The sequence below is a fragment of the Onychomys torridus genome, chromosome 8 (assembly GCF_903995425.1).
Source record: "Onychomys torridus chromosome 8, mOncTor1.1, whole genome shotgun sequence".
NCBI classification, from domain to species: Eukaryota; Metazoa; Chordata; class Mammalia; order Rodentia; family Cricetidae; genus Onychomys; species Onychomys torridus.
The window spans coordinates 108,217,481-108,239,569 of NC_050450.1; the positions used below are offsets into that span (position 1 = coordinate 108,217,481).

General features: G+C 54.6%; 1 protein-coding gene and 1 non-coding gene across 7 annotated transcripts in view; both read left to right on the forward strand.

The window, feature by feature from the left end:
- Bahcc1 (BAH domain and coiled-coil containing 1) overlaps positions 1-13,116 on the forward strand; it is a 64,050-nt gene extending 50,934 nt beyond the window's left edge. For 4 of the 6 annotated variants that reach the window (XM_036196989.1, XM_036196986.1, XM_036196987.1 and 1 more), the window contains 15 exons: positions 325-453; positions 3,054-3,168; positions 4,013-4,304; positions 4,951-5,133; positions 5,233-5,534; positions 5,702-5,809; positions 5,890-6,034; positions 6,118-6,232; positions 6,331-6,406; positions 6,542-6,650; positions 7,261-7,380; positions 7,541-7,717; positions 7,864-9,035; positions 10,141-10,377; positions 10,536-11,205. In XM_036196989.1, coding sequence (XP_036052882.1) covers positions 325-453; positions 3,054-3,168; positions 4,013-4,304; positions 4,951-5,133; positions 5,233-5,534; positions 5,702-5,809; positions 5,890-6,034; positions 6,118-6,232; positions 6,331-6,406; positions 6,542-6,650; positions 7,261-7,380; positions 7,541-7,717; positions 7,864-9,035; positions 10,141-10,377; positions 10,536-10,742 — 3,487 coding nt within the window. In that variant the 3' untranslated portion in view covers positions 10,743-11,205. Of the gene's footprint in view, positions 1-324; positions 454-3,053; positions 3,169-4,012; positions 4,305-4,950; positions 5,134-5,232; positions 5,535-5,701; positions 5,810-5,889; positions 6,035-6,117; positions 6,233-6,330; positions 6,407-6,541; positions 6,651-7,260; positions 7,381-7,540; positions 7,718-7,863; positions 9,036-10,140; positions 10,378-10,535 lie in introns of all 6 variants that reach the window. The other 2 variants (XM_036196990.1, XM_036196991.1) reach the window with 2 other exon arrangements.
- Positions 13,117-21,443: 8,327 nt separating this feature from the next.
- Positions 21,444-21,550, forward strand: LOC118590590. The gene has a single exon (XR_004945857.1). It is a non-coding gene; the product is annotated as a U6 spliceosomal RNA (small nuclear RNA).
- Positions 21,551-22,089: the final 539 nt, after the last annotated feature.

A 22,089-nucleotide genomic window follows, 5' to 3' on the forward strand; every position in this document is an offset into this window, starting at 1 on the left:
GCCATGGTGGCTAAGGCCAGAGTGTGACTGAGGACTAGGAGCTGGGACCTACTCCAGGGGCAGAAGAAACGTGTTCAGCTGCCTGAGGGGCAATGGGCACCTCCTGACCAATGTGTACAAGGCAGTTAGATCCCAGATAAGGCCAGAGAGTGCTGCGTCCTCTCACAGATTCTGGGCAGCAGGGACCTAGTTGAGCCTTGCCTTCAACCTGTCACCCATTACACTTGGGGAGAACTGGTGTCCCCAGCATCCCTCTGCAGGGCAGTGCCCTCCAATAGGCCTAGGGATGGAGTGTGTTTCTGACATACCCTCTGTAACCCTCAGGAGAGAAGAGAGCTCACGGAGTCCTGCACGGCGAGGACCTGGCCGGCCAAGGAAGCGCAAACATCCCAGCTCACTGCCCACTCTGCGTCCTGGGGGCCAGCTTGCCCAGAGTGAAGGCAGGAAAGCCAGGTGAGTCTGGAGTATGGGGACAGGAGTATATGGGACAGGCCTGAGCACCATGAGGGTCGCAGTTCCTCCATGGCTTCAGGAATTGCTGGCCCCCTGCACACACATCTGAAGGCCTAGTGTGTCCCTCTCAAAACCTGAGGCCTTGTCAAGTGTCCAACAGATAGATTCCTGCTGGGGGACTGGCACCATCCAGTACAGACATCCATCTTCCAGGCATGGCCGTCAGCATCAGCGCCCCCTCCTGGGAAGCCACGGCCTAGGCTTGCTTGGCTGTACCAACTTTGGGGACCTGGTTGTAGCTAAGGCTGTGGCATCACCCCACTAGAGCCACCAGCCAGCCCTAGCCCCTTGCATGCGAGGCGGCGTTGCGTAAAAGGCTCTTTATCTGCACTGTATAAAGTCGTTGGTCACGCTGCGCTGCTGCTCACGGCTGCCGCGCGATGTTATTATCCATTACCCGCCCGGCGCAGTCGTTGGCGCACTCCCGGGCCGGGTATAATTGTCCTTCTCGGCTACAAATTGCCTCTCCCGGCAGGCCCATTTGCATAAATCCTCCGAGCTCCTCCAAACACGATTGGCGCGCACGCGTGTGCACTGCATCAATCCTGATGATTTGGTAATAATAGTTAAATCGGCACTAAATGGTTCCTTCAATTAAGACAGAGGCAAAAAATTAATCTCAGGGCTTTATGTCACAAAACATTAGCAAATGCAGAGAAGGTTATGGGGCGGGGGAGTTTGTGTGGGCTGCAGGCAATGGAGAGGATTCACCATATGGCTGGGGGCCTCACTGAGATGTCCTGTTGTCCTACCCAGGTGTCACCCAGCAGGGACCTCAAGGGCCTTCCTTTGAGAACCAGTCTGCAGCCTGGGGACTGCTGGGCAGGATAGGGCCCCTGGAGGTTGAGGTTCAGTGGAGGACATTGGGGAGCAATAATGTACCCCCAAGCCTTGTCCTTTCTGGCCCTGGCCAGCTCTAGCCATATTGCCCATACTAGACTCTAGCCTAATTTCCAGTAAGTAAGCTTAACCTATAGCCACCTTGCAGCCAAGTTCTCCTGTGACCCAGAGAAGCCAGCAGCCTGAGGCTGGGAAGGATCCACAGCCAGGGTCCTCTATTTGCAAAGCGTGGGTTTCCTGGCAATCTCCCCACCTCCAGCTTCTGTCTGGAGTCTCAAGCCCTGTTCCAGAACCCATTGAGGTAGCAGCCTTGGGCCCCAGGGCTAGGCCCCCTCCATGCCGGAAATGCGAGGCCAGGAAAAGCAGCAGGAAACTGGGGTCAAGGAGGCTCCCGGAGCTGCAGGGGTTTCCTGCCGCCTCCCCTGCCTCCAGAGGTCCAGCCTCCTTGCTGGACAGGAAGGTGGAGAGTGGTGTCTGGCGTATGAGGTCAGGGCTGGGCCAGGCCCTCAGTCCCCATCTGCCACTCATTTTCCTGAGCAGACAGCTTCCTTCTGCACTGTGAGGGCTGAGGGGTCGGCAGGTGGGAGGCCACACCCCAGCCCCTGCCCAGCCACAGGCAGACAAGCAGTGTCGGCTCTCTCGTGGGAAGTGGGGTACTAGGAAGGAAATGGGAGACATAAGCCTGCCCACATGAGAGTCGACCATGTTGACCCCTGACCTAACTATCAGCCTGGAGGAGATAGCTCACCATGGGACATGGGAAATTAAAGCTGGGTAAGTTGCGGGGAGGGCCCCAAGGCCACCATGAGCTTCAGCAGCCAGAAAGGGCTGACTAGGAAGTTCAGGACTGGCTGACACCCCTAGTTTGAGCCAGTTTCCTGGTCCCATCTGGAAAATGGACACTGATGTATGAGCCTCCTTCACAGGATCCTAAATCAAGGACCTGCCCCCCATCAAGCCTCTGAGGTCTAGGAGTAGGAGCCCACCTTTCTCTACCTATTGTCCTTACCCTGCCTCTGCTGGGAGTGGACCCTATTTGTATCCCAATATCCTTTTCCCCTTCCGTGCCTTTTTTCAAAGCCCAGATCTGACCAGGTCTTCCTGCCTGGCTCTGATAGTCTGTCTCTCTTGCTTCAGTCTCCTAAGCACTGGGATTACAGGTGTGTGTCACCACTTGGCCATATCCTGAGGGCCAAACCCAGACTTGAGTGATTCCCTACCCCAGCTCCGCAGACAGGAGCCTATGTTACTCTCCCCTATTCCAGGTGGAGAGTGAGGCCACAGACCCAAAACACTGAGAAGTTAGGTAGCTACACAGCCCTGGCTCACAAGTACTGGGGTGTATCCCAGGGACCCAATGTCTTCACCAGTTCCCAAATCCCTCTGCCTGGGCCTTAGGTCACTGGCTCATGATTGGACACCCCAAGGGCATTCCAACCCAGCAGGGAGGAAAGGAAAGATGTCTTTATTTCCAGCACAGCCTTGCTCCAAGGACCACTATGAGCTGGTAGTCAGCAGGCAGGAGAGACTGGCTGGGAGGCTCAGTACTGGGTGGACACCCCCAGTGCCTGCTTTTAGCAGATGAGACAGAAGACTGTCCTGCACATGGGCTGCCCCGCAGGACACACCTCAGGGACTGTGTGGAGGATGCTGATACCCAGGCCCTGCTTGCCCCGTGCCCACCACTGCCTTCCCCCTAGGGCTGTGCGTGCTAGCCTAAGCCTGCTGTGTGCGGAGCTACGAGGTGACGAGCCCACAAGGAAGCGAAGCAAACTGGAAAAGAGTGCCTACCCAGGCCTGCAGAGGGCCTCCTCGGTGAGTCTCCAGACCTCTACCCTCACCCCAGGTGATGTCAGGAATGAGGCCTTGAGCTCGGTGAACCTGCCAGGGTGTGGTTGAGCCGCTGATACCTTGATTAAAGGAAGTGATGCCATAGATAGGCAGATGTAGTAACCAGGGGGGTAGTTGCCTCCACCACACTAGCAACAGCTTTCCCTGTGTGGCTTGTCACTGGTCTCCTGAGCCATGCCCTGCCACATACACACTCCAGTAGAAGTGAAATGTATAGCAATGTACTGAGGCTGGGAATCCACAGTCAGAGTGCCTGACTCGGGCGGAATCCTGAATCCTTCCACTTTCCTTAACTCTCCAAGGTCCTGGGCCTCTTCTCACCTCTTCCGTGGCCTCAGACATCAGAAGGCTGTTTCTGACTTTGCTTGCTTGTTTGGGGGGTGGTTTGCTGGGGGTGGTGATGGCAGTTTCTGTCTCTGTACTCCTTGATTGTCTGGAGCTTGCTCTGTAGATCAGGCTGTTCTCATACTTGGAGCTGTCCTCCCTCTGCCTCCTACAGGCTGTAGGCATGGGTGGGATCTGGCTGGTCATTCTGCCGAAGAAGCCCTTCTGTCTTTCCTTTTCACAAAAGCACGTAGCATATACCCATGATATACAGGAGCTCTCCGCATCTCAGCTGTTCTACCTGTTCTACCATCCAGAGTTGAAGCGGGGAAGGGGGTGGGTAGATAGATGGGCATGGTGTTTGCCCCGGTAGGCAGCCCTATGTCCCAGGCCAGATGTCCTTAGGTCCCTTTTCAGGGCAAGTCCCCGGGGATGCTGTTTTCTGGGGCTGTGCTGAGCATGCAGCTTCACCTCCTATTCACAGGAGAAGGCGCGGAGCAGGAAGAGTGGTGGCCAGGCGGCGCTGTCACCCTCGGTGGCCCACAAGGTGGCCCAGCTGAAGCCAAGAGTCAAGAGCAAAGGGCTGCCTGCCACCGGCCTCGGTGCCTTCCAGCGCAAAGAGGCTGCCCCAGGTGGGCGCATCCGGAAGAAGCTCTCTAGAGCCCAGAGTGTCGAGGTGTCAGGGGCAGCACAGCGGCCACACCCCGATGGGGACGGTGGCAGGGAGATGCCCAGTTTCTCAGCCCAGCCAGCAGTGGCTGTGGCACATGAGGCAGGCAAGTTGGTGGTGTGAGTGACTGGAGCCGTGGTCACCTGGGGGCTGAAGGAGGGGTGCCAGGGGTCATGGCTACCACAGGAACCAAGTTTGCGAGATGGACAGGTCCAGGGACAACTTCCTGTTGAGAAAGGCTGGGGAAGGAGCCTTTGTCTCCAGGCCAGGGCAGCAAGAAGTCCTGGACACACCCTGGAAGCGCATTAAAAATAGCCTCCCCCACCTCTGCCCTCAGCATCCGGCGAGTTGGTGGGGTATCTCTTCCTTCCCTAGCAGACTAGTCCAGAAACAGCCTGGAAAAATAGATGCTTCCTCCCTCCCAGCTCCTCCTCCAGGGTCAGAGGCTGAGAGAAGACAAAGGGAAGCACTACTTTGGGGGCAGGAAGCAAGGGGCCACCCAGGCCAGCGGATAAAGGGAGGGAGGGACTCCCCAGAGAGGAGCTCAATTCTGCAAGGTGGGGCTGCAGGAAAGAAAATCTCATTCCCTTCTCCTGCTAAATACTCTCAGGGTGGGTTCAGTACCCCAGGTTCCTGCCCCCACCCCCGAGCAGCCAGAGGATGATGATGTCTTCATTGGCCATATTGCCTAGGTCCACCCCAAATAGCCAGGTTCAGCATCCACTTACCAAGTTCTCTCTGCTGTCCCTCAGGCAGCGGCTATGACAGTGAGGATTGCCAGGCACTCCTGGGGACGGAGGCGGCTCCCAGAGAGCCTGGGTTGGTGCTGCACCCAGGGGCCAGTGTGGCAGTGCTAGGACCCTCACCTTCCTCCGTGGTCAAGATGGAAGCCAACCAAAAGGCCAAGAAGAAAAAGGAGAGGCAGGGTTTGCTAGGTAACCACGAAACCAGAGCAGACTGGTTTACTGTGTACTCTATATACGAGGGCCTATATGCTAGAGCCCCAGTGATCACTTCCCTCCTTCCTCCCACAGGGGCCTGCCGCCTGTCCAGTCCTGAGGGCGAGGTTAAGATCAAGAGACGGGCGGTGAAGAGCAAGGTGGGCCCCAAGCTGGAGCGGGCACCAGGGCGGAGGCCCCCAGGTGCACCCAGCAAGAGAAAAGCCAAGGGCAAGGCGAAAAGTGGCCTCTGTGCAGAGCCCGGGGCTACCACCAGCAGGGATGCCCTTTTCAGCCCCACACGGACCTTCGCTTGCCGAGAGGAAGGCAGCAAACTTGCCAGTGAGCGCCTCAAGAGAGCCACACGCAAGAGCGCCATGTTGCAGCCAGTACTGAGGGTAGGCCAGGGGGTCAAGTAGGCATCAGGGTGGTCGGTCAGTGGGCATCCAAAGGGGGAGAATCCAGCCTCCCCGCCTTCCCCACTCAACCCTGAGTCACAGCCCATGCTGGCTAGAGAAGCCATTCCGGTCCTCACTGCTGTCCTCCGTCCACTCTACTTGAGCAGCGGAAGAATGGAGCCTTGTCCATCGCCCTGTCAGCCCGCAATGCCAAGGCTATCCTGGGAAAGAGCAGGAAGCTGACGAAGGTGAAGAGAGAGACTGTCAGCAAGCAGGTAGCAGCCCTCCCAGGCCCGGAGCCCAGTGGGGTCCCAGCCCCTCCAGCCTCCTCCCCTGACCCCTGTGGTCCTCCCAGGGCCAGGGCCGAGCCGTCAGCCGGCTGCTGAAGAGCTTCGCTGTGGAGGGTGACTTCGAGTTTGACGACAGCAGCTTCTCGGATGAGGAAGAGGAAGAAGAGGAGGCCAGTGTCCAGCTAAGTGCAGAGCAGAGCGCTGCCCTGGGTAAGCAGCCTGAAGAGGTGCCAGCTGACTGGGGAGGGAATGGAGGGCAGGCCCAGGCCCAGCACTGATGTCCTCCCCTGCAGCACGGTCCTGCACCATCCACAAGGAGGACCTGCAGGACGGTCTGCCTGTGCTCATCCCTAAGGAGGACAGTCTGCTGTATGCCGGCAGTGTCAGAACTCTGCAGCCCCCCGACATGTGAGGCCCAGGCCTGGTGGGAGGAATGCATGCTGGGTGTGACCTGTCGGGCAGCGAGACTCCTGCAGGAGCCTCATGTGCCCTTACAATGCCCTCAGTTACAGCATCGTCATTGAGGGTGAGAGAGGAAACCGGCAGCGGATCTACTCATTGGAGCAGCTGCTGCAGGAGGCGGTAAGGATGCCTCTTGCCAGGGAGGCAAGCCTAGAGGCTTTTCCCCACCACTAGGGAGACCTTGGCCTGGCCCTGCAGTGGGCCCTGTGGCCCGACCCTGCTGTTCATAGGCTACTGTTCCACGGCTCCCTGCAGGTTCTTGATGTAAGGCCACAGTCCAGTAGGTACCTTCCACCTGGTACCCGGGTCTGCGCCTACTGGAGTCAGAAGTCTCGGTGCCTATATCCAGGCAATGTGGTTCGAGGTAAGTACACTTGAGGCCAGGACTAGGGCCAAGACCCCTCTGTGACCTTTAGAGCTCCAGAGAGGGACCCCTCCCACCCACAGTCCAGCTTCTCCTGGGGCTGTAGCAAGGCAGACTTGGGTCTGCTGTAAGTGGACAGACAGATCAATTCACCAGTAGCCATGAAAAAGTGGGAGGTGAGGGATGGGGGAAGATTCCCATGTCCAGCTAATCAGCAGGCCCAGAATCCCAGTACCTGGGTCACCAAATCCATCATGTGTGCATCCCAGCCCTTTTGCCCTGGGCAAAACAGGGCATAGAGGGCCCTGAGGGCAGGAAGACTCCTGGTCTAAAGATGATTGGGCAAATGGACAAGAGTCCACTGGGCACTCCTAGGAAGACTTGTAGAGAGAGGCCTTCGCTCCAGTGTATGTGTGTCCAGAGGCTGTGTATGCCTGTGTGTGGGACCAGTGGCTATAGTACCAGGTGGCCAACAGGAGTGGTGCGGTTTATCAGTGGCAGTGTAGTCAAGCTGCAGCAGCATCCTGGCTCAGCATCTCTTGTCCTCCTGCCTTCCCCTGCCTTCTGGCCAGCCGGGCTGGCCACATGCTCAGGGCATGCCCCATTGCAGGTGCTTCTAGTGATGAAGAAGAGGACCTGGACTCCGTGGTGGTCGAGTTTGACGACGGAGACACAGGCCACATAGCTGTCTCTAACATCAGGTTGCTGCCTCCAGACTTCAAGATCCAGTGTGAGCATCTACCTAAGAGTGGGGATCTCGCTCCCTCCTCTGCAGCTCCCTGAAGCCCTTTCTACCTGGGTCTCACTAACATTGGAAATGTTCCCAATTTCAGAAGGGGTGGCAGTCACCCACCAGCAGGCCTGTGATGAGACCCTCATCTACTCCACAGGTACAGAGCCCTCTCCAGCCCTGCTGGTGTCCAGCAGCTGCCGGAGAACCAAAAAGGCATCCAACGAGGCCCCTCAGCCTGGTGAAGCTCCTTCTTCCAGCCTGTCCCCTAAAGTGCAGGATGGCCCTGAAACTTCCAAGGCCCTGGGGAAGAAATCCAGCAGCAAAGACAAAGCTGGTATTTGCAGAACTTTTGAGAACTGGGAAGGGAGGGCTCCTGGGAGTGTGGTCACTGGGAGGCACATGGGACCTGATGGGTAAGTGGAGACAGCTGGGCGGGCCCAGCAGGTACAGCTGACTCTTCTGGCTTTTTCCTACCCCCAGGTAAAGTCGACCTCCTAACCTCAGGTGCCAAGTCCCCCACAGGGTCCTCAGACCACTTCCTAGGCCGCAGGGGCAGTCCCCTGCTGAGCTGGTCAGCAGTGGCTCAGACCAAGCGGAAAGCAGTGGCGGCAGCAGCAGCAGCGGGTGGCAAAGGGCCTGGGGTGCTGCAGAACCTCTTCCAGCTCAACGGAAGCACCAAGAAACTGCGGGCCCGGGAGACCCTGTTTCCCATGCACAGCATGGCTGCTCCTGTGTTTGGTAACAGCTTCTGCGCTGACTCCTTCAGCAGCCTGGCCAGTTCCTACACACCCTTTGTTGGAGGGGCTGGAGCAGGTCTGCCAGGGGGAGCCCACAAGTTGCTTCGGGCCAAGAAAGCTGAGAGGGCTGAAGTGGAAAAGGCCGGCAGGCGGCGGGCAGGCAGCGAGTTCCTGGTTAAGCTGGACCATGAGGGTGTGACCTCTCCCAAGAACAAAAACTGCAAGGCTCTGCTCATGGGCGACAAAGACTTTGGACCTAAGCTGGGCAGGCCTCTAGCCAGCCCCAGTTATGCACACCCAGCCCTCATGGGCAAGGACAAGAAGGGACGGGCACCTGTGCATCCACTGCCCATGGGACTGGCTCTGCGCAAGTACCCACTGCCCTGTGATAGTGACTGCCCCAGCTCCTACTCAGATGAGGATGAGGACGGGCCGGGGCTGGCCACAGGTGTGCCCTCCCGCTTCCTCACCCGCCTCTCCATGTCATCCTCCTCCTCTGGCTCGTCCACATCCTCTTCCTCAGGCTCCATGTCCACCTCCAGCCTCTGCTCCTCAGATAACGAGGACTCCTCTTACAGCTCAGATGATGAGGACCCTGCCCTGTTGCTGCGGACCTGTCTCACCCGCCCTGTACCTGCCCTCCTGGCCCCACCAGAAGCCCTGCGCTCCAAGGGTAGCAGCCCCCACACCCATGCCCAGCGCTGCTTCCTGTCCAGGGCTGGAGTGGCTGGTACAGGTGCTGGTGCTGGCCCCAGTGGTGGCAAACCCAAGTTCAAACGCAAGGAGGCCCTGAGCTTCTCCAAAGCCAAAGAGCTTTCTCGGAGGCAGCGGCTGCCCTCCGTGGAAAACCGGCCAAAGATCTCAGCCTTCCTGCCTGCCCGGCAGCTCTGGAAGTGGTCCGGGAACCCCACACAGGTAAGTGGCCTGCCTCTCTGATTCAGAGAGCATAGTGTCAACAGAGAAATGGGCTTGCTTCTGCTCCCTCAGACTCCAAACATTTCTTCTATAGTTCTTCTTCACTTTCAAATAAAGCATCAGAGGCCAGAGATGGCTCAGTGCCAAAGAGCAAATTCTGCTTTTGCAGAGGACCTGGGTTCAGTTCCAAGCATTCACATAGGGCAGCTCACAACTGCCCATAACTCCAATTTCAGGGGATCTACACAGACATACTTTTTTTTTAATCTCAAAGCATTTGGAGACTCCAAGGCAACAACAACAACCAAAACCCACCAGTAATCTAATACAACTACTAACCAGCACTGATTTGCACACTTCCTGTGTGATCACACAAATGACCCACATGTGCCGGCAGCTCGCAATGTGCTTGCTCTCCATGCGCTGTGTGCCGTGCTGTCTGAGAAGCCTTTCCTGCTGCTTAGACAGCCGGCTTTGGAAGGCTGCAAGTCACCACTGCATGGACAGACAGGCGGATGCACTGCTTTCTTTGCTGGTGTCTGTCTGTAGTGGACCTGTGCTTATTTGTAGCCTTTCTGTTTGTGTTATGGTTTTGTTTTTGTTTTTTTGTGGCAGAGTCTCACTGTGCACCCTTGGCTGGCCTGGAACTTAATATGTAGACCAGGCTGCCCTGGAACTCACAGAGATCCACCTGCTTCCACCTCCTGAGTGCTGGCATTAAAGACACAGCGTACCACTTTGCTCGGCTGCCTGTGGGTTTTTTTTGTTTTTTTTTTCACCCTTGTAAACCAAACTGCAGTGAACATTTCATATGTGCTTCTGTCCTCAGATCCTGTATTCCTTTGGACTCTGTTACAGTCTTTCTGTCATGACCAATATGCAGAGAGAATCTAAGTGTAGCCCACCTCATAAGGAATACATGGCAGGGGCCTTCTCTGTCCATTGTGTGGCCATTTTCTGCCCTTGCAAACACGTGTAGAGACACACCATCTATGCCTCCTGCATCTATGCCTCCTGCATGCTCTGTTCCCCTGGCTACCACCTTTCCTTAAGGTCTGTGGATCCCTCTCACCACTGTGTGTCTGTCTGCTGGTCTGCCCTGCAGAGGAGAGGCATGAAGGGAAAGGCCAGGAAACTGTTCTACAAGGCCATCGTCAGAGGCAAGGAGACGCTGCGCATCGGGGACTGTGCAGTCTTCCTGTCTGCTGGACGACCCAACCTGCCCTATATTGGCCGCATCGAGAGCTTGTGGGAGTCATGGGGCAGCAACATGGTGGTGAGGGTCAAGTGGTTCTACCACCCCGAGGAGACCAAGCTGGGGAAGCGTCAGAGTGATGGGAAGGTGAGGTGGGGGAAGGTGGGGTGGGGGAGGGAAGGCGGGGTACGGTCCCAGCCCCTAGGGCCTTTGGGAGAATGGGAGACCGGCAGCCAATATCACCTTGTCCTGGTGACCCTTCCCAAGCCCCAGACTGTCCCCAACACTGTGCCCTTACCCCACAGAATGCACTCTACCAGTCCTGCCACGAGGATGAGAATGATGTGCAGACCATCTCCCACAAGTGCCAGGTGGTAGGGCGGGAACAGTACGAGCAGATGATGCGGGGCCGCAAGTACCAGGACCAGCAGGACCTCTATTACTTGGCGGGCACCTATGATCCTACCACTGGACGCCTGGTGACCGCTGACGGTGTGCCCATCCTGTGCTGAGCTGCCTCTGCCTCTTCCTGCCCTCATCCATGGCTGCAGCCAAGAGGTCAGCTAGCCAGGAGCTGGTCTGAGCAAATATGCAACCCCCCCCCCAAGGCGGGATCAGGCTTCTCCTTGAAGTTCTCTGGAGAAAGCTCCTAGACTGGACCCCAGTCCCATCCTAGCTGCTCCAGAGGGAGGGAGGGCTGGCCGATCCCACAGGGACCGGCTGCTCTGCCACTGCACCGCAGTTCTCGAGAGATTAGAATCCAAGCCATATTTCCCTAGTACCTCCGACTGTCTCCCACCAGGGAAAGCAGAAATCAGGTGTGTTGTCTATTTATTTCTCTGTGTATATACTGTATTTCTGTGGGGAAGTTTTATGGGAAAAAATGGAAAAGGATTTTTCCCCACCTTCGTGACAAGGGTGGGTGTGTGCCCATGCACACATGCGTGCAGGGCGTGTGTGTGTGTGTGTGTGTGTGTGTGTGTGTGTGTGTGTGTGTGTATGTATGTATGTAGGGTTTTGTCCTGGGGTTTTCTTTGGAAATGCACTGTTCTCAGTCTAGTTGAATTACAACAGGGGCATCTGTGACTGCAGAGGCTGCTGGAATGGGGGCCAAAGGCCATGGGATGGTCAAATGAGACCCAATCATAACCTCCAGTCTCTTGGGGGCCAACTATGTGAAGGAAATTACACTCCAGTTTATTTCCTTTTAGTACATTCAGTACATAAAAGTATTAGGGGTGGGGACAGTGATGAAGGCCCCTGGAAGGAGAGGGGTTCCAGCCACAAGATGAGAACAGCCAGGACCGGCCTGCCCCTGCTCTGCAGCCCAGGAGTACGGCAGCACCGTATATATCTTACCTCTGTGTGGAACAAAACAAACGAACAAATATTTTGAAGTTTCAATAAGAAAAATGGATGTTTAGACTTCCTTTCCTGAATATTCCAAGTTATTTCTGGTTTCCGTTTCCACAGCCAGTTTGTTGCAGGGAGAGAAGACTGGCCTCACTCAAGCAGGGTGTAGTTGGCCCCTCATCCCCCTTCACCCCTACGACTTCATCCCCTTCCTTGCCCTCCAGGGCACCAGTTGCCTCCTCCCAAGAGCAGTAGGGCTTCCACAATGGTGCAGCTGGTCCAGGTCCCTTCTGGGCCAGAATTTGGGGCCTACCTGGGGCTGGTCCACAGTTCTGCATGAGTACCTCCTCACCAATAAGACTCCCCTTTTCCCACCAGTCACTTTCCCCAGGGCCCCATCACCTCTGGCTAACCTCAAGTGTGGATGGTGATGAGGGCGGCCGGGAGGGACTGGAGTCAAAAAGAACAGTGGAACGTCAGGTGCTGCTCACCCGAGGGTCAAGGCCCATCTGGTTCCCTTACCCCAGCCCCTGGTCCTGGGGCCTCTCTCCACCCCACCCCCATGACGGTTTCTGGCCCTGTTTTATAGGCACTCATCAGGGCAGATGGCGTGGCAGGCTCATGCATGGAGTGTATAACAAGAGTCCCTTCTGGCCTCTTGTACCCACACGCTGGCCCCAAGTACCAGGAAAGCTCAGCAGCCCTTCTTCTCCCTTGATGGAAAGAACAGGCTGGACCCATGGACCGAAGGCCTTTGTCCTCAAAAACGCCTTGTGGCGCACACGCTCCCCAATGTCCTACCAGGCCAAGGCTTCCCAGGAAGCAAGGAGTATTGATGGGCACCCAGCCCAACCCTAACTGGGACCCTTCAGCCCTCTTCCTTTGCTCAGGCCCACCAGGAGTCTGTCTCAATACAAGGGACTTCCTTTATCTCACTAATTGCCCAAAGGGTCACTCCTGGTGACCCACAGCATAACCAAGGGTACCCCATTCCTGGCTGTCCCACCACCCTGAGGCTTTCTGTTGTCCACATGAGTGCAATATTTCATTCCTGGTGGTCATCTCCACCAAGGTCCTGCTCACAGCTAGGGAATCAGAAAAGACGGTGAGCAAAGAAACACGTACCAGGCTGGTGCTAGGAAGACACTGCTCAGAACCCCAGGACCCAGGGGCACGGGAGCAAGTGGAGAGGCTGCTCTGTGGGCCGCCTTCTGGATGTTTCTTTCTCCCTCTGCTGAGCTCTCCTCTCTGTCTTTATCTCCCCCCTTCCTTTCTGTGTGTACACGTGAATGGTGTGACCCCTCCTCCCCAACCGTGGCTAACCGTGGCGAAAGCACGATCCTTGTAAATGTGTAAACTAAGAGGCTGATTGGATTTTTGTTTTCAATGTAAACACTAAATACAAAACAAACAAAAACACAAAGGTTTTATGAACAGCAAACTCTATGTAAAGGCATTTTAGTATTAAATTTTTTATTGATAACTTGCTTAAGAATAAATATATGAACTATTGTACAGATGCTCGATAGTCCAGGTTGTGACTGTGCCTGCCTCCTGTCTGTGTGTCATGTGGTCATTACTGTCTGGGCTGGGAGAAGACTGAGTGACTAGATGAGTTTAGAGTCACCACCCTACCCCCACCCAAGTCACAAGTCCTTCTTGACCCTAGGGCTGGACTTGTTAGTCGGATATGAATGAATAATGAGTTGGTCACCTGTCTAGCTTGAACTGGTTCAGATAGGCACGTGGAGCCCACAGGACACCAGGGAAGGGCGGCCGTAAAAACTACTTCATACTGTGAACGCTGCCTTGGTGAGGTTCTGAATGGATTTGTTCAACAAAAATATTTCTGCCAGACAGCTGTGCAGAGAATAATACATAATGTCTGATGGGCATGACAGTGCACACCTTTAGTTGGGAGGCAGAGGCAGATGGGCCTCTTGAGTTGGAAGCTGGCTTGGTCCTCGTAGCAAGTTCCAAGCCAGCCAGGATTACCTAGCAAAGCCCTGTCTCTTGATGGGGAGGGGTAAAAAGTTCTAATTGTTAAGCAGAGGATTGATAATAAGTCAAGCAGTGGGTGTAAAGTGGAGTAGAGAGGACCATGTGTCCCCTAATCAGGAGGCTGCAGACCCAAAGAAAGCTCAACACTGGCCAGGCGAGACAGCCCTGATTGGTAATTCACTACAGGTAACTTGAGATGGGACTCAGGGCAGATGTGCAACAGCAAGATTGATTCTGGGAGCGGGGCTGGGTCCTTAGCTTCCCACCTCCATATATGAGAGCTTGGTTATACGTCTACACAGCCCTGCCTGACGGATCTCTCTACACTGTCACCTTCCTGCCGCCACTGAACTACCTTGGTCAGAGATGCTCCTCTTGTGGAAGCAGGATATGGTCTAATGCCTGTATGGTCCAGCAGGTACCTGCTACAAAGATTGCCACCAAATTCTCCCTTCAACAGATTCCAAGTCCCACCAAGAGCTGATAGGTAAGGACCATAAAGCCAGGTGCTTAGGGTGCTAGCAGACTAGTCAACTTTGTGTGGGGCTGTGGAGTCAGCCCCGAGATGATCAGAGACAGGTGTCCTGTCATTCCTAGCTGCCCAGTGGACGCCAAGTGAAGGTTGGAGTCTGGGGTGCAGCCGCAGTACACTGGGCCTCTGGCTCAGGGACCCTCTGTGGACTTGAGATGTCCAACTGCAGGAGCTTGGGTTCTTGATGGGCACAGAGTGAGGCTGACCCCTCAGCATGGCTCCTGGAGCCCCTGAGACAGATTTTTTTTTTAGCTGAGGATCGCACCCAGGGCCTTGCGCTTGCTAGGCAAGCACTCTACTACTGAGCTAAATCCCCAACCCCTGAGACAGAAATTTTAACAATGTCATCCTTTGTCCACTTGAACCTATTTTGCTGGGAATGTAGCTCAGCGGCAGAATGTTTACCTAGTATATACAAGGTCTTGAGTTTACTCCCAGTAACATCACACACACACACACACACACACACACACACACACAGAGAGAGAGAGAGAGAGAGAGAGAGAGAGAGAGAGAGAGAGAGAGAGAAGAACATAAAAAGTTTGCTTTGCGCTCAGGAGTTCATACAAGGAGGCTCTGATGCAAGAAAGTGGGAGGGGACAGAGCCTGGAGGGTGTCAGTGTCTGCCATGAAGCCTGGCATGAAGAACCCCCAGCAGGCCTTGGGCTTCTCTCCTCTATCCAACCAATTCCACTACAGCCAGCAGTGCTGAGCAATAGCATGGCAGGGAGTATCTGAACAGCCAGCCACCAAGACACCATGGCTCCAAGTCCCCAGACAGGAAAACTGGAGAGACTGGGGACAGCTGTCCAGCAGCTGCACTGGGGCCAGGTGGCCAAGCTAACTCCCTCACAGCACCACGAGGTGGGTCCTGCCATTCCCAGCCCAGAACCATGCTGTGTCTTGCACAGGGCTCTTGAACTAATGGGAATGATCATGGTTGGTGAAGCAAGCAGCTCTGGTTGTCCCTTGGTTGGCCTAGGCAGCTTCCTGGAGGAGGGAGTCCCAGGTAGGGCAGAGCAGGTAGTGAGAAGACAGTGGCCAGGAGGTGGGCGGCTGGAGCTAGAGGGTGGCAGAGGCTAAAGGACCTTAGCAGGATGGGACTTGTAATTGCCTGCTGTCAAGCAGGTAACCTCGAGAGCACCAAGAGTCCACAGACAGGTGTCTTTCTTGGTGGCCCTGGGTCACGGTTAAAGGGGCCAGGCTGGCCCAGACTCCAGGAGGGATTCTGTACCAAGACAAAGGCCCTGGTATTGGGGAACTCAAGGCAGGGCTAAGGCGTGCTTGCTGCTCACAGAACCCAAGTGGGACAAGCCCCAGGCAGGCGACTTCTGACCACGGCATACTTGAGTCAGTGCCCAATTTCAGGACCTCCCCATGGAGCTCCAGGAGACACGGTGGGAAATAGTCGAGCGGGGCCGGAGCAGGTTCCCAGTCTGGCTTCACATCTCCAGGTTCCCTCTGCTCCTCTGCTCCTCCCTCCTCCAACCTTGCCTCAGACATTGTGGTCCTGGGCCTTCCAGAACCTGCTACCCTCAGAACAGGGCCTGGTCCAAGGGCAGGATGGACATGGAGAGGACACAGGCTACGGCGCCCCGAGGGTTAAACATGCAAGACTACACTTTGAGCAAGACAAACGAGCCATTATGTGAAATGCTGAAGCAAGATAAATGATGGCCCTGGGTGAGTGAGATCAATAAAAGTGATGTTTTATCAGGTAGAAATGACAACCTGGCCGATCGCAATTCGTTTTTAATACTATAGACCAATTGGAGACGAGGGGGCTTTAATTGCTGGCCCCCAGCCCTAGCAAGGTTGCTGGGGCCTGGTGGGGCATTGAAACTACTTAGGCCAGACATAGGGGAGCCCTCACCGGCACTCAACTTTGAGAGGTGCTCCGAGTCCCTGAGGTCACAACCCTGCCTGAGCATCCTGTCTGAAGCATCAAGGGGCAAGAGACAGGTGAGGAGGGGCTGCCTTGGCTCAGGTGTGGGCTCAGGGAGCTCCTGAAATAACCAGCCAAGAGAATGACTGTAGTTCCCTGCACTTAGCACTACTGCGGCCAAGCCTGTAGCAGGACTCCGGAGGTGATCTCACCCTCCCTCTGTACTGTCCCCTCACCTCCCAGAGGTCCTTTGGAGCCACAACCTTTCTCCTCTGACAGCCAGAGACCTAGCCTTACACTTTCTGGGCCATTCCTGGGCACCACACACCCCTTGGGTCTCCACAGGCCACCTGCTCACAAGCAGTGATGGCCCTCCCTCCAGGTAGACATATCCAGTCCTCACACTGTCCCCTGAGCACCAGACGGTAGCTGACCAAGAGGGACCAAGAGGCCATGACTCAGCTCTCCAGCCTACTCTGGGGAGAGGCAGGCGAGGCAAAAGACTAGCAAGTGAGAGGGGAACCCAGGACATGGAGTGTCTGCTGTCTGATTTCACAGGCCTTGTCCCAACCTGCTATGAGACTAAGGTGAAGGTTACAGGAGACAGTAAAAAAGGTTTTGGAACCAGCATGTGGGCAGGGCTAACCCAGTCCCTACCAGGGGTGTCCACGAACTCAGCTCCCATGTAGAAAAAACACCTTTATACTCCCAGGTTCACTGTTTCAACATCTCCTGGTGGTACTCAGACATGGAGACATAACGAGGGGCCTCAGTTGGACTCTGGACATAGGGAAAATAGGTTTCCACCTCCTGTCAAGAGATGTGGTCCCAGCTTCTCTCCCAAGCAGCTCCTCAGATGCTAGGTGACAGTGGGTTATCTTGGGGTATAGCCCTGTATTGCTTCTGTAGGACAGACATATGAGGGCCCTGCATTTACTCATCTGCTCAGAGGGTTGCACTAAATGTAAAGGTATCATCTACCTGCCATGCCCACCTGATAGGTCTGAGATGGACCTCTCTCTCCACGACAGGCACATGAAGGGTCCCGGGTCCCACAACTGGGCAGGCTGAGGCAGAGACATGCAGAGCAAGAGGGCCATTGACAGAGTAGGGAGAGGTTTCCAGAAGTGAGGAGGGTCCCAACTGGGTCATTCAACCTGAACATCTCCTTTTCCCCGCAAGCCTAATCTCAGGAAAATATTCATCAGATTTACCTGAGGACTACACCCCCGAAAGGATGGAGGGGTGCTGTGGCCCCGTGCACAGCTCTGGAGAAGCCACACCCCTTCACCAGGAGCGTGGACCAAATCTGGTGGTAACAACAGCCAGACTGGTGACTGCGGGCTTGGGATTCAGATAGAGTCTGGCCCTAGGAGAGAAGTGGATCCAGGCCCTGGAAACCACCCTGCTATAGAGAGGGCAATGGCGGAGGGGCTGTGCCCTGGGAGCAAACAGTGCTTCCTGCAGTCCCCAGCCCCTCTGCAGGGGCTCTGGCCCCCATCCCCACCCACAGGAACCCTGGAGAGCACCCAGCCTGTGTAGACAGGAATGGGCCTTGCCTCCATCCCATCACTGTGTCTGGGCAGTAGTAAAGGAGAGTTCTCTGGGTACTTATGTCATTTCTGCATTCTAGACACGTTTGACCTCCATACAACGCACTGGAGTCCTGAGAGCTTGGGGGAGGGCCTTCCTGAAGCCAGAGAAGCTGCAGACCCCAGCAGAACAGAAAGCAGCTGCCAAGGCCAAGGGGGGCTTGCAGGGTACAGAATGTGGAAAGCAGCCCTGTGCATTCAGTACTCCCACTGTGTCTCTGGCCTCCTGTGCGTGTCCAGCAATACTCCACGAGTGCTGTTCCAGCTGTGGAGTCCGCAGGCCTCTGCAGTATGTTTCCTATCTGTTTGTGGGGGCACCCCAAGGCAGGCAGCACACATCCACAGAATGTGAGTGTGAGAAATTAACAAGAGACTAGACCTTCCAGGCCACCGCCTTCTACCTCAGTCCCTTGGCAGCAGATTCACAGCCCCTGTACCTCCAGTCTGCCCCAATACTTCAGGACTAGCTCTACTACCAAGAGTCCTGTGGTGGTATCTTGGCTGTCAGAGAGGAAGGAGCTCTAAGGACAAGGCTGTGATCCAGACCTGCATAACATAGCCTGTTTCCTTCCATCCTCCTTAGGCCGATTTGGAGCCCACCTGAGGCCTCACCTTGCTCAAGTTTCCACACAGCGCCCCGTCCAGCCATAGGAGGACCCGGCTGAGGAGGGAAAGTTAAAACAGCCATTTTTATTTGGGAGCCTCCAAAGAAGTTTATGATCTTGCCCCTTGTTAGGAAATCTGTTTCTACTTAGGAGAAACGGTCTCGGGGCTGCGGTGAGCAGGCAAGTGAGGAGACGCCACGCTGCTGGGTAATTACATTTCCCCCTCCAGGTCCTCAGCTGCCCTCTCTGACCCTAAAAGTGAAGCTCTTAGGCCTAGGGCACCTCAAAGCCCTGAATGTCTCCCATTTGGGGGCGCCTGCCAGACTAGAGCTGGACAACGCAAGCAAGAGGGCCAGGCCAATGCAGAGGCTGGAGGTGGGTGTGAAGAGAGCCTGACAGGAAGAGGCCAAGGGCACCAGGCAGCCTGAGGTTAGCCTTTGAGTGCCTCAAAGATGATGGTGCTCTGAGGTGCTTGCTAGGAGGCTTCTAGCAGCAGAACTTCAAAGTTTGGAACCCATCTAAAGCCCCCCGCCCCCCCCCCCCCCCCCCCCCCCCCCCCCCACTCCCCCCCCCCCACCCCCCGCCCAGTGCCCAGGCTGCTACAGTGGAGAGCCTACTCAGTATCTACAGACTCTTGGGAAGTCTTCCCCGTTCTCAGTTGGTTCTGTAGACTCCATGTGCCACTCTAGTCACATGACTCAGGTTAGGCCAATCACAGCACTTCCACCTCCCCCAGCCATGGTGATTGGCTTTGGGGTGGGCACCTGCCCCAGGACGAGCCAATCGGGGCTTCCTCCTAGAGAAGAGCAGCTTTCAAAGTGTTTCTTGGGAATGGTCATGAAGGGACACTATAGACCTAGCCCCTCAGTCACTCCAGCACATTCTGGCAGGAACCAGACCCACTTGTAAGGTGATGAATAAATTTCAGGACTTTGGATTTCATTTTAATTTTGAGAAGGAGCAAATATTTGTAGCATAAATGTTGCATGAAATATTTGGGATATATTTATGCTAAAAATGACTCATTCTTTAGCTGAAGTTGAATTTAGCCTACTAATTTAGATTTTATTGGTTAAGTCTAGCAACTGTGAAATCCAACTGTCCAATTCATACTGGGTATGCCTCAGCCCCCTTGGCCATAAACAGATGCACCCAGCTGTCCTGCATGGGGTAGAAAGGATGTGCACGAAAGAGGTTGTGCTCGCTCTCCCCCACCGCACGTTCATGGCCTCTGAGAAGTGCCTATTAGCCAAAAGTGTGGCAGCCCAGCTTTGCAAACAGCTCCTTATAGGGTGGTAACCTAGCTTCAAGTAGGCAACTGAGACCTTATAGTGCCTCTCTGCAGGAAAACAAAACAAACCTCCAAAGACTGATAAAATGCACGGGGCAATTGTCTCTGTGTCTGAGGCTAAAGGAAGTTGGTGGCATAGAAGGCAGAAGACATGTTGGCCTGTGCCTGACTCTGCACATCACCAAAGGCACAGATGAGTAAATGAAGAGGCCTGCTTGATGGGCTTGTGGGCACCAAGGACCCCATCATGGGACTCTGTAATGTGCACAGTGGGCCTGGATTCCCACTGATTCCCGCTGGCAAATGACTGGTAATCCCAGGACTTAGGGAGTAGAGACAGGAGGGTCAGAATTCAGAACTAGCTTGGCTACATAGAGTCTGCAGGTAGTTTGGCCTATAAGAGACCCTCTCTCAAAACAAAAATCTTAATACTTCGAATGCAACTGTGATATCATGCTTCCGTAGGCCCTTCCATTGTGTCACAGGCAGTAACTTGTTCTGGCCTTAGTGGACACTACTCTGAACTGAACAAACCCTGATCTCTCTGCAGAGCATCCCACCTATCTCCACAGCAACACAGTGTGAGAATAGTTTCACAAGGAGCTGAGTCATGACCCTCCTCACCACTACGTGGGTACCCAGGGCCCTGCTGGCCTGGGGCGGGGCCTGGCCACAGGCAGGAACAAGGAGAGCATTTGGTGTTGCAGAATAATTCTTTACACTTTGTAGAGATGTGTCACTGTGATTGGCTCAGTAAAGAGCTGAATGGCCAACAGCTTGGCAAGAAGAGGTTAGGAGGACTTCCAGGAACAGAGAAGTCTTGGGGAAGAGGAAAGGCAGAGTCACCAGCCAATTGCAGAGGAAGCAGGATATGCAGGAGGAGAGGTAAAAGCCACAAGCCACATGACCACACAAAGATTAAGAGAAATGGGTTAATTTAAGTTATAAGAGCCAGTTAGAAACAAGCCTAAGCTAAGACCAGACATTCATAACTAACAGTAAGTCTCCATGTTAAGATTTGGGGGCTGGCAGTCCAAAAAAGCCTGCTATAATTTGGGGATTTTCTGGGCACACTAGTGTCCAGAGCTTAGCCTCTGCTCTTGTGTCAGAGCCTAGCCATCTGCAGCATGTCACCAGGTGGCTCAGGGACAAAGGCCCTCAACCATGACCAAGAGAGATGGAGGATAAGGTGTGGGCTGGCAGACTGGCCTGCCTGTGGACAGGGAACCTCAGAACCGCTCCTCTGTGATGTGCTGATGTGATGAGAGACCTTTGCAACTCTGACAGGGGACACTACAGGGGTTGATCCTCGGGATAAGGATTGGCCCTTCCACCAGGGCACGGCCCTCCCATCTTCAGCTCTGCCCAGGAACAACATGGAAGACTCAGAATGGAGGGCTCCTTGACTTGTAGTTTCTTGGGTAGAGCCACATGCATTTTCTTTCATGTCCCGAAGCAGCTTCAAATTGAACAGAGCATCCCTGTCAAAAGAGAGCAGCACTCCTTCCTTTGGACCAGAGGGTGCCCAAGGCAACTATTATAATTGTGGCTAAGACTAAGGCTCAGGCTAGCATGGTGGTGCACACCATATTAATCCCACCAGCACTTGAGAAGCAGAGGGAGGTGGATCTCTGTAAGTTATACCAGCCTGATTTACAAAAATGAGTTCCAAGCCAAGGCTACTGTAAAACCTTGTCTCAAAAAATAAAAAAGGATAACCAGGTGGTGGTGGCGCACCTCTTTAATCCCAGCACTCGGGAGGCAGAGGCAGGTGGATCTCTATGAGTCTGAGGCCAGCCTGGTCTACAGAGTGAGATCCAGGACAGCCACCAAAACTACACAGAGAAACCCTATCTCGGAAAATAAAAAATAAAAAATAAAAAATTTAAAAAAATAATAAAGTTACACTGACCTCTCAAGGAATCCAAGGGGAAGGGGAGTGTGGGGAAAGCCTGTGCTCGCTTCGGCAGCACATAGACTAACATTGGAACGATACAGAGAAGATTAGCATGGCCCCTGCACAAGGATGACACGCAGATCCATGAAGCATTCTCTGTTTAGAGAGAGAAGGAGAGAGAGCCCCATGATCAAAAGTTCTGGGGCTTTCTTAGCCTGCCTCACATTAGGCTGTCCCCAACTGGATAGGGCAGGCTAAACCCTGGGAGCTAGTTCCCTTGTCTGTGATAAAGCTGGCATTGGCCAGACAGCCTCAAGGGAGACATGACCAAGTTCTGCATATGGCTGCAGAGAGTCAATGACTGCTGTCCATTTCCTGCTTTCTGAATCAGCACTTTTTAAGCTACCAGGAAGAGCCCCAATACCAACCTTCTCCTTTTCCTTCAGAGTAAAAATTACATCTCCCAGCTTCCCCTGCAGCTATATGCATGCAGCTGTTAAACTGAGTGGGGTTTTTTGTTTTGTTTTTTTCTGAGACAGGGTTTCTCTGTGTAACAGAGCCCTGGTTGTCGTGGAACTCACTCTGTAGATCAGGCTGGCCTCAGACTCATAGAGATCTGCCTGCTCTGCCTCCCGAGTGCTGGGATTAAAGGCGTGTACCACCATGCCCATCGTGAAACTGAGTTTTGGCCCCAGATGGTGAA